The sequence below is a fragment of the Physcomitrium patens genome, chromosome 19 (assembly GCF_059467195.1).
Source record: "Physcomitrium patens ecotype Gransden chromosome 19, ASM5946719v1, whole genome shotgun sequence".
Lineage (NCBI taxonomy): Eukaryota > Viridiplantae > Streptophyta > Bryopsida > Funariales > Funariaceae > Physcomitrium > Physcomitrium patens.
Window position 1 is genome coordinate 1,450,909 of NC_143428.1, and position 11,978 is coordinate 1,462,886.

General features: G+C 35.3%; 2 protein-coding genes across 2 annotated transcripts; both read right to left on the bottom strand.

Annotated features, from left to right (window-relative positions):
- Positions 1-558: 558 nt before the first annotated feature.
- Positions 559-1,027, bottom strand: LOC149987334 (uncharacterized). Its single transcript, XM_090244902.1, has one exon. The coding sequence runs from the start codon at positions 973-975 to the stop codon at positions 610-612; it is 366 nt and encodes a 121-aa protein (XP_090101028.1). The 5' UTR covers positions 976-1,027; the 3' UTR covers positions 559-609.
- Positions 1,028-1,893: 866 nt separating this feature from the next.
- On the bottom strand, positions 1,894-5,565 carry LOC112295762 (cell division protein FtsZ homolog 1, chloroplastic). The gene is made up of 6 exons (XM_024547691.3): positions 4,839-5,565; positions 3,589-3,688; positions 3,160-3,389; positions 2,887-3,054; positions 2,396-2,629; positions 1,894-2,184 (listed from the first exon to the last, which is right to left on the bottom strand). Exons 1-6 carry the CDS (start codon positions 5,184-5,186, stop codon positions 1,933-1,935), a joined length of 1,332 nt encoding a protein of 443 aa, XP_024403459.1. The 5' UTR covers positions 5,187-5,565; the 3' UTR covers positions 1,894-1,932.
- Between the last annotated feature and the right edge of the window lie 6,413 nt (positions 5,566-11,978).

Genomic DNA, 11,978 nt, shown 5'->3' on the forward strand with positions numbered 1-11,978 from the left:
CTTCCATTGCTTTTAAGCTCAATCAGTGAGCGGAAGACCAACACGCCCACCAGCCCACACGCTTCTAGCTTTGGATCATACTCAGACTTATGTCCCACAATCCCTTTCGCTTTCCACAATGGCAGCAAATCCTTGTATACGTCAACTTTCTAATCCTCTGGAAATGCAGTGAAGTAAAAAAAGCATTCCTGCAATCTTTGATCGATACTTCCAAGCTCATCGAAACTGAGTTTCAGTCGATTGAACAGCTGCGTTTTGTAACCTTTGTCTAAAACATCCGCGTTCCTCAGCTTCTGCAAAGACAATTTTCAAAAGCCCTGATCAGTTTTCCCTGCAAACACATTGCCAATCACTTTGAGCGTCAGCGAAAGCCCAGCACATTCGTCCATCACTTCCTTGGCTAGCTTTTCCAGCTCCGAGGGCACATGACAGGTCCCTCGAAATTCTTGCCAACAGAACAACTTCTAGCTGTTCTCTTCATCTAGCAACACAAATACGAGCTTTGTCACATGGTTTTTGTCCAACACCTCCTCTATGTGAGTGGTGACGAGGATTTTGCACCGCTCTTAAGGGGACCACAGATATCACCAAGCGTAGCACATCTTCTTTTCAAACATCGTCCAGGTCAACCAGCATGTTCTTCTTATCCTTGAGCTCATTACGTAGTTGTGTTGCCAAATCTTCTATAGGAATGTTCCCACGAATCTTTGAGGGACCAGTGATCTTCATTTTGAGGTCCAAGAAGAGGCTCCGCACCAACAAGTCTCTACAGACAATGAACCAGAAGCAGCCTCCTGTGAAGTGCGCTCGGATGGCGTCGTCATCGAAGACTCGCTGAGCAACAAGCGTCTTCTTGGCCCCGCTTGATGCCCAGAATCCTACCATGTACGTGTTCTGGTCCAGTAACAACTTATTTGTTTCTTCCACATTCCCATCTCCTCCAAACACCGTCTCGCTATCCACGCCGCGCGGCATGTCAGTGGAGGTGGAGGCTTTTGGCGAAGCTCTAGTTTGTAGGAAAGTCAAGTGGATGGCATTCACTTCACTTGTGATAGACGATATAGCAGCCAATTTATGATTATCATCCACAACTTGGATATTCGCAGCCAATTTATGATTATCATCCACAACTTGGATATTCGCAGCCAATTATCATCCACAACAAAGAATTCTCCAATTTATGATTATCATCCACAACTTGATACTTTTGAATTTTTAAGAGTTGAGAATCTTGCAGCAAAAGATATGACAAATCATTAATTACAAGGATCTTATTACTAGACGTAATAGGTGAATATCATTACTTTTGATGCTCTATTCATTGATACATTTTGCCATATTTATTTTCTTACTATTTAAAGTAATCATATTAATCCTAAAAAATTACTATAAACTTAGAAATTTAAGGAGATTATTATAATATAATAATAAAAATTCCTAAATTTAAATCTTAACATAGTTAACAAATTCTAGATACATGTTCATCTTGAAAATTTCAATAGAATGAAGATTGAAAAGAAAAAGTTATTCTAAATCTAAAAATTTCTTTTATATGAATGATTAAAATTATTAAGCATAAGTGACAAAACTTAGCAATATTACATCCACTACACATAGTAATTATTGGCTTTTCTACCTATGTTAAAAGCTCAATGTTATTTAAGGTACCAAACCTTAATCTTGTAATTTTTTTATCATAACAATGAGGTAAAAAATTACACTAATATTCTCAAAAGTTATTTTTAAATCTTGTATATTTAGAAAAAATTCAACTAAACTCTTACAGCCTTGTGTAAAACTAAATTCAGTAATTAAAAAAAAAAAAACACACACGCACACTCTTCTGGCAAGTAGTTTTAGGAAAAAATAAAAACTTCAAGTCCAGAATGGCAGTATACTGAAGTCTACAAATCATCAATTATATTTAAAAGTCTACAAAAACCCCTTTCGGTTAAGACCTTGGCGAAACAAGTTGAGAGTTGATTGCTTCCTAGGTTTCTCCGGTGTATTGCTCGGAGTTTCCTGTACCTCTGCCCTTGCTGCTTTTGGGTCCACTAATAATTTCTCAAAAGTGTGGGAAAATCCCGTGGCAATAATCGTTACATGGACTTCACCTGTGTATTTATCATCTACTACTGCTCCAAAAATAATGTTAGCTGAAGGATCAGCTAAGCCTGTTACAATCTGCACCAACAATACCAGAATTCTAGGTGAGTTGAGAGAGATCAGCGATTAACAAATTGCTTGATCAGTATCACCGTGAAAATGTCCCAGATTTTTCTCAAATACCAACTTCCCAGAAGTTCAACAAATTTGAAGTTCTGCAAAATATAATATTCGAAACATGCAAATTAGCATACTTTTGAAGCTTCTAGATAAGGACTGGGAAGCAAACCTGAGATACAGTATTCACTTCCTGCAGTGTGAGGTCCGAGCCACCAGTGATGTTGTAAACAATGCCAGTTGCTTGTTCAATAGAGCGTTCAATAAGGGGAGCTGAGGCAGCCTGAATTGCAGCTTCTTCAGCACGGTTTTTGCCACTAGATGAACCAACACCAAGCATAGCTGTGCCTGAATTACTCATTACAGCTCTGACATCTGCAAAATCAACATTCACCAGACCTGGCGTCTGGATCCGCCAAAGTGCAGCGTCTCAGAGTATGATCTCATCAACAACACTAAGATAAAATATAACCTTTCCACCAAAGTACACAGAAGAAAAACAAAAAAAGACTAAGTGTTCTTATTTCACCACTTCGTCGATGAGAGTTCCATACTCTTCTGGACCTAATGCATTCACTGTGCAGACTACTTCCAAGCAAGGGCACTAGAAGTAAGAGAGCATTCGAATTGTAATTCATCCAGACTAACAACTGAACGACTTACAGTGATGATGTCTGAAATGCCTTGAACTCCCTGACGTAAAACATCGTCGGCTAAAGAAAATGCTTCTTGAAGAGGAGTTTTATCTCCAGAGACATCAAGTAGACGGTCATTGGGGATGACAATGAGACTGTCCACAGACTTCCGTAAATTCTCTATTGCCTCCACTGCCTGCACCACTACCATACGATCAGGTTTCTGTTCTTTATGTTAGTCACCGTGTAATTATAGAAATGCGGTTAAGTATAGGCTTTTAATCGTCTTGTCAAACATAACCTGCTGGCTTCTCCGACGGCCCTCAAACGTAAACGGATACGTAACAACACCGACAGTGAGTTGCCCTGCCTCTTTGGCCACACGAGCTACAACCGGGGCAGCACCAGACCCCGTCCCACCACCCATGCCCGCAGTAATGAAGACAAGATCAGCATCTACCACTGCCTCTGCGATGATATCTATTGATTCCTCTGCTGCCTGTTCTCCGAGAAATGGCTTACCACCAGTACCTGTCAAAATGATACGAAATTGAAAATCGAAGTCACATGATAACCGAAATTGGAGCAATAAAACAGCCGACACAGTAGTCGACATCCCTGTCGAACGGGTACGTAGACAAGTATAGACTTGTAAAAGCCACATTAAGCCCAAGCTCGTCTAGATATTAGGCAAATCAAAGAGGTTACAAGTGTTCAACTTGGGAGCTACCTAGTCCTCGGGTCAAAGCTTCGCCAATCTGAACGCGATGTTGGGCTTGTGATTTTTGCAAAGCTTGAACATCTGTGTTGATAGCCCAAAAATCGACACCCTGCAGGACATAGGAATGGAATAACAATCAGAGTTCTCTGCAACCTCATGGTTCTTAGAACATGCACATGCGTGTGATGTAAAGGCAAACGAGCATTCCAACTATTCATTCCTCCAAATCGGTGGCACTAGTCATAGTGTTAACACCTGCGGCCTAGAAAAAACATCACAAAGCATGTTGGACTGGCCGAAATACTAAAAGAAGGTTTCGTACTTTCGGTGGGTGAGGCTTAGAGTGTTGGGATGAAGCGGCATTCATATAACTTGTAACGCTACGTAACTGAGTGCTACTTTAACCACAATCTAAGACTTGGAGCGTCAGGCACAATAGAATATAAACAAAATGCTTGATGAAGCGAAATCCATTTGCGTTCAATGCACAAAAGTGGTCACACTGACGCCAAAACATAGAATGCATTACAATGATGACCATGCAACCTAACACTGCACCTCGAGAGAACCTGGAAATCATTCAAGCTAGTGGACAAGGCTTGAATTCCTATAACCTAATATGTTTTGACTGATGCCAGATTTTCGTCGACTGTTCAGGTTAACCCGACTCTTCAATAGGACGTTTCCGCTAGAGCACGTATTAGAGATGACATTCAAGTGTTCAAAGACTATGTCCATGGACGATGCATCATCTTATTCGCGGCCCGTGCCAACTACCGCCATCCACAATCTAAATGCATAATCCTTACCCGGCATTCAAATCGATACAAAATCTAGAATCAGTAAGAATTGCACAGCACGATTACATGCGTTTTATTTTTTTAAGAATTAAAAACTTTGTTGAGCCTTAAATTGGTCCCTTCCATCTGAAACCTGAAGGTCTTTCGACTTCTTAGTGCCTACCTCGAGGAATGGCCTGAGGCTTCAGCTGAGACGTAATCGACTGAATTGCCGCGAGAGAGAAAAGGCAAGGTGGGAGGTTCAAAAATCTGGGAGTCAACATTGCCATAATCCACTCCTGAACCCCACAATCTTGCATTTTTTTCTGATCGAATCCGCAAATACATTAACCTAAGCTTGAACAACGAGTCTTGCGACGCAGGAGAGGTGCGAAATGTCGCGATAATTCCACGAATGCCGAAGGATCAAGGAAAACGGCGAAAACCTTTTGAAAAGTTATTTGGGTACTAGCAACAAACCTGAATACCGCTCCCAATCATGCGGTTCACGGCATTGTTGCCACCACCGCCCACACCAATGACCTTGATCTTGGCGCCACTCAAGTTGGCCATCACCACAGTCCTTCCAGCGGCACGCCCCTCCCACCCCAAACTCCATCCCCGCTTCTGTAGATGCACAAGTGGCTTCCCAGCCCCGAAAAATTGGCTCTTACCGAGCCTACTCTCCGCTCCCAACCAACGGCACCGGCTCGTCACCCTCACCGCGACAGAGCCCATGGGATACACAGACCGTGCCGACGCCGGGCACAGCGAACCTGAGACAGAGGACGGGCTCGGGCTCAACCTCAACCTCGCCGTAGAGCCCATCCTGTTGTAAACTTCCCCGCGCGCGAGCTCAAAGTACTGCAAAGGCTACGCAACACGGCGACCTCACAAGCAGTCGCGAATTCACCGAAAGATAACACCCCCTTTTCCCTTCCGAATTGCGAAAAATTGCCCACACCAATTACAGAGATTATGTTTGGGGCATCTCTCGGGGCCAGGGCGAGTCGAAACGAATCGAGAGGAATCCAACGTCACAAGTGGAATGGCAGGTAGGCGCAGATCCTCCTCCTTGCGCCTCCTCCGCCGCACTTGTGACCACCAACACTCACTCACTCACTCACTCTCACTCACTCACTCCGCAAGCTGGGACCCCCCCCCCCCGCGGAGCGGGTGGATGCACTCGGCCCGGGCACCGGAGCGAAGAGGGTACCCACCCGAGGTTTCGGCGGGGCGGAGATGGAGTTCCCCAACCCATGCGTTCCCTCGAGCTGTTCCCACAAGCAGCGAGTTGTTCCCCTGTTCCCATGTTCCCCTGACTGTGTAATTTGTTCCATTCCAACCCCATTCGTTCATCACTTGCAGCCATTCATTATTTCTTGAATAATTGATTAATTAATGACCAGCCCTTCCTTCCCGTTATTACTATTGAGCAGTCCACCAGGTGGGAACCCAGCTTGCACTTTGACCCCCTCCCCTCCCCCCCCCTTTTTTTTTTTTTTTTTTTTTTTTACATACCTCATGGATCCGTCATCCATTAAGAATTTAGGGTTTCAAAAATAAAATAAAAATAAAGACAAAAAAGTATAAATTTATTTTTGAAAAATTAGACAAGGTTAGGACTTTAAGATTTATTAAAAATATTTAATATAGAAAATTTAAATAGGTTTTTATTCACCAAATACCAAGTATTAGTTAGATACAAGTCTCTTTGCAATGTTTTTGTCTTTTCTCAAGTTGCTAGAAGATTTTTCTTTTTTCTTTTTCTTTTTTACAAAAATATCAAGGATTTTTTTTTTTTTTTTTTTTTTGTGCTTAAGAGTATAGAGGCGAAATTTCAAATTTCATGGCTTGTGATTTTTTGAAATTAAAAAATATTTCTTAGTTAGTTTCATATCTAAGAAAATTAATTAAGTGGGCTTAAGAGGAGAAGTTGTTTCTAAGAACATTTATTAAAATTTCTAAAAATACAAATATTTAGAAAATAAATTAATAAAAATATAATTTTTTATATTTATAATCATAGTAAAAAATAATAATTCGATCTATGTCATGACTATTTCTCTCTTTTTGCTTTCTTCCAATATCAAAACTTCCAAAAGATAACTTTTCTTTATGAAACAAAGAACCTTCTTAAAGCTTTTAAACCATAGCCTTTTAAGGCCCCTATAAGTTTGGTAAAAGATGCCTTGTGGATTTCAATACTTTGGCATTCTATGCAAGCCTTGTTTAAAACAAATTTCTTGTAAATAAATTTGACTGATATTTTTTTTTTTTTTTTTTCCATCTATAATTTTTGCAAGTAGAAATAGAACACTATAGTTTATTTGCTAAAAATTTATCATGCTTACAGTTAAGAATCTAAGCTGTGATAAGAAAGCTCTTGAACTTATATTTAGAAGGATATCTTTTATATGGATTTTTTTTTTATAGATCTTCATTTAAATCAAAGACTTTGATCTATCTAAAATCTTTAACTTTTCCAATTGCTTTGTTTATCCACAAGCCTACAAATAATAAGCCCAAGTGAGAATATTAATCAATATATGGCATATATATTTATTAAGATTCAAGACCTTGGTAAACTTGTTTGAGGCTAGAAAAAAATCTCATTGTTATATAAAACCATATGATGATTTTGCAACATCCGTTGCAATTAGAGGATTGCATTATGTTTAAAGAAGTTAAAATATTATTGATCAAGAGATGAAGTATACAAAGAATTCAGTATTCTTATACGTAGTTAGTGTTCTAAGTATAAGTACATAATCTATTCAACCAATCATGTGACTTCAATATTCTATTGACAAAGGATGAAAAGATATATGACAAGAGAGAATTTTATTATCTCCTGTTAAGGATTATCAAGGATATAAATCCTAAGAGAAATGGATTCAGGTTTTCATTTGTTTTGTTTTCATTTTCTTGTTTTAAGGAGTACCTTTCTTGAATCTTGTGTACAAAGCCTTTGCTAATACATGACTTTTGTTTATTTTGTTTGTATTTGCAGCATGCATTTCTTCCAAATCCCTTGTATTTTGTTTTCTTTTTTCTTTTTTTTCTTTTTATTGTCTTCATTTTATGTAATTGTTTGTACAGGTTAATGCTTTATTCCTAATGCTATAGTTTGTGACATTATCTTTGAGGGAAATTTGCAAGATTATTGTTAATATAATTGAGAAAACGCTTATTTGTTGACAAGTGGAGGGTCTTGACTTTCATTAAGAAGGTAAGAAAAATTTTAAAATCCTAGTTTGGTAAAAAAATTGAGTAAAAACTTAATATCAAAAAATTGACATATCTTTAATGGTTTTTGTTTATTGTATAACTAAAGGTGTATTTTGGACATTGACAAGAAAGAGGTTGCATTTAAAGAAGGATGTTGTTAAAAGAGACAAAATTTATCTTGTAGACAGAAATAAATACTATAAGTGCAATATTGATTTTTATGATCAGTATATAGCTTTAGAGATTGGAATCAAAAAGTTTTTATAGTTAGAAAGGAATTAATTCATGATGTATATAATAGTTGGAGTACCTTTAAGGAGGTGGTAAAAAGTTATTTTAAAGCATAGTTTAGAAGTTTTAAATCTTATAGAAAGGTTGTAGAGTTTGTAGAAATTGTAATTTGAGTATTATCAAAGAATTTGAGTAGATCCAAAGTTGTGCAATGCTATTCAAACTTATTTTGAGGCAATGCTTTTGTAAAAATATCTACAGGTTGTGATCTTATATGTATGTAATGCAAAGTTATGTTTCTTAAATTGCCTATTTATTTTAATAAAGTTGTGATGCATCTTGATGTGCTTTATTTTTGCATAGAACACATGGTTATTAATCAGCTTGATTACTCATTGATTATTGCACAATAAAATAAATTTGTCTTGAATTTCTCATATGAGATTTTTGTTGTTCTTTTTGAGTAAAAGTAAGAAGGATGAAGATTTTATGGCTTCAATTTCCATAAGTAAATACTTCAATTAAATAGCTTCAGTAATCTTAGTTGATAAACTCATGTATATAGATTGAATAGAGGATTTAACTATTGTTTGTTGACTTTTATTTTTCTATATAATTCCTACTTCAACTAGAATGAAACACTAAATTTATATAGATCTATGTATTTTAGGGCATGATGCCTAGTTGGCATAAGAATAATCTTATATTTTGTTGCTTAGGTTTGATTTATAAAAAAGACCAAATTCAAAAGTTGATTAAATATATCTAAATATATGTTTAACAACTTTTAAGTTTGTTATTTGTAATTTTGACATATATCATAAGACATTGCTAATTGCAAACAAAATATTTAGTCATGTCATTGTGAGAAAGATGAGATTTCTAATCATGCAACAATATTCATAGAGGTCCACAAATAGAGCTTTCATATTAGTAAAGAATATTAAATCAAAAGATAGAGGTATATATTTATCTTGTGAACTTTGCATCCCAAATCCTTATATTGTTTTTATATCATATTGTGTTTGGAATAGAAATAAGCCTATTGAGAGATGTGAATTCTATATTTAAATATTTGTTAATAAAATTTAGATTGTTTATATCAAATTTTGTCCATGGTTGTTGCTTTATCCAAGATATTATATTGTTGTCTCCTTTAGTTAAGAAGTAATCATCAACATAAGCTATGAGGATTTTTTTTTGTTATTACCAATACCAATATAATAGAGATTATGATTATTGACACTTTTAGTCATGCCTAGACTCTTTAGACAAGTATTTAACCTCTTATAACATATTCTTCGGTTTTGGCAAAGATTATAAAAGAATTTCTTGAGTTTGCATAGATAATGTGTACAGCCAATTTCAATGAAGCTAAGAAGCTACTCTATATAGACTTCATCAATGAAGATGTCTTATAAGAAAGTTATCTTGATATCTAAATGATATAAAAGGTGATTTTTTAGGACAGTTTTGGCTGCTAATGATCTAATCATGGACCATTTGATTACATGAGCAAAGACTCCATATTCTTGTACAAATCCTCATGCTATAAGAAGGGCCTTCTTCGTTGGCAATTGATTGCTGATGCTAGGTTTCATTTTAAAGTCCCATTTCAAGTTTATTGTATGTTTTTTTTGGAGCAATGGTACAAGGATTCAAGTACCATTTTTAGCAATAAATAAGAGTTTATCTTACATAGCATTAAAAAAATCTTTATTGGCAAGTATTTTTGTTAGAATTACCTCGTTGTTGTTGTCATCGATCAAATATTGAACAAGATAGTTATCCATGTCTTTTGATAGTCTTTTAACTTAATATTTTGTCTTTTAATTTGTATTGAGTGTTGACAGAAGAGTATGGGTTGTTTTGAGCGTAGCAAGTTGTATGTTGAGTCATGACTATAGTTGATAAATCTTGAGAGATGGTTGGTGAAGATGGAGTGTTAATAATATTTTTGAAAAAATTATCTAATTTTAAAGTTGTAATTTGTTTTTTATCATCATAGCATGTGATGTTTGGTTCTTAATTAAGGAATAAGCAAAAGATGTGATGATTTGAAGATATTGGAGTATAGTGGGTAGAATTTTTACATTGTCTTCATTAAAGTGAATATCACTTGAAATAATGATCTTATTTGTATTGAAGTTAAAACATCTATAGGCTTTAGAATTATTTTCATAATTAACTAATATAGATTTTTGAGCTTTAGTATCTAATTTATTTTTAATTGATAAGTGATAGTAGGCTGCACATCCAAACACTCATAGGTGAGAGAAATTAGATTTTTGACCTAAGAACAATTGTAGTGGATTTGATCTATATTAGGTTCAATAAGGAATTCAATTGGAGATATATTTTGTTGTATGAACTATTTCTTTCCATAAGTAAGATGGTATATTTTATACTAAACAAGAAAGTTTACATTATTTTATATAAATATCTATTTTTTCTTTCAAAAATTCCGTTTTATTGAAGAATCTATGTTGTAATCAATTGTCATCATATGTCATGTTAAGACTAAAAAGAGGTAAATTCTCTCGACATAAATTCCCCTCCACAATCACTTCTTAGACATGATAGTTTGTAATTAATTTCCTTCTTAAGTATAGTTTTGAATTTTCTTGAATGTTTCAAATATTTCATTCTTATAAGTGAAAGAGTGGATACAAAATTGCCTTGAGAAGTCATCAATAAAAGTTAAGAAGTATCAAGAGGTAGAAAAAGATGTTATAGGTAATTGACCACATAAATTTTGAATGTACTGACTAGAATGGACTTGCTTGTGGGAGTCAAATTGGATTGTGGAATTGAATGTCAATGGTATTTTCCGATTTTATGAAGCTTCAGAAGATGTTTTGATAAGAGGTAAGATGGATATTTTAGTGACCATTTCTTTGGATAATAAGTTGTGAAGAGATTGGAAATTGGGATGAACAGTTCTCTTATGCCATAGTTTTATAGTTTCTAGATTGGAGTGATTAATGGTGTTGATAGAAAAGTCTTATAAAGTTCTTGTTGGTTTGATATTGTTCAAAGTATAAAGATTATTGTTCAAAGTATAAAGATTATTATATTTATAAGGATGAGATGTGTTGAATATGCAACAACCTTTTAGACTAAAGATTGTATAATAAGCAAAGTCTATTAGTTTGCCAACTGAAAATAAATTCTTGATCATGCACATACATAAAGAACATGATTCAAGTGTTTATTATTTTCAAGGTGTGAAGTTCTTTAGATCGTAAGTTATATCACGTTTGTACATATATTTTACTAATATAAGTTTTCTATTAGTAGTAGTTATAGTAGATAGATAGGTAGATTTGATGTTAGTCAATAAGTTTAGATTGTCAGTTATGTGAGTGCTTGCTCTAGAATCTAACATCCAATTAGAAAGTTCTTGTAAGGTTTTTGTTGCACAAACTTCAAGTACTTTAGGAAGTACTGCTTCTTTAAAAGATGTGTGAAGTGGAGGTACCTTAATAATGTTTGTGGAATGGTTTGTGTGCCATTGAGGAGAATTTGATCCAATTTTGGCTTTCAATTTGCAAACCTTAATGTCGAGATGCTTGAGTTTGTACTTCTTTGCTTAGTGAAATGGGCTTCTACATTCATTGGAGGTACCTTTTTCAAATCTGACTTGTAAATTTCTACCATAGTATTGAGAATACTAAGATATAGATTCTTAGTGATGATAATTTTTATTGGAGTTAAATAAGCAACTGCATTTTGAATTAAAGCATCTTCTTATATAGTTTCAATTGTTACAAAAGTCAAGTCTAGAGATATACAAGGCTTTGTATTGAGTTGATAAGGCTTCTTCAACTTCACTTCTTTCACTTTTTCTAGTTTTGACATCTTCTTGTAGGAGGAGATTCTCTAGTTCATTGAATGTGGGAGTGAATTCCCTTCTATATATCATTTGGCTTGAAGGTAAGCTAGTCAAACCTCTTTTAATCAATTCTTCATCTTATATTAGTACTCCAATATTTGCAAGTTGTCTAGTTTGGTTGTTGATAGGTATGAGTTGTTCAATGTCTTCTTTATTTAGCATTCTAATATTGTATAATAGTTGGGATTTGAGAAAAAGTCTCCGATTCATGAAGTTGGATTGATACAAGTCTCTCAACTTAGTCTAGATTTTTCCAGGATCTA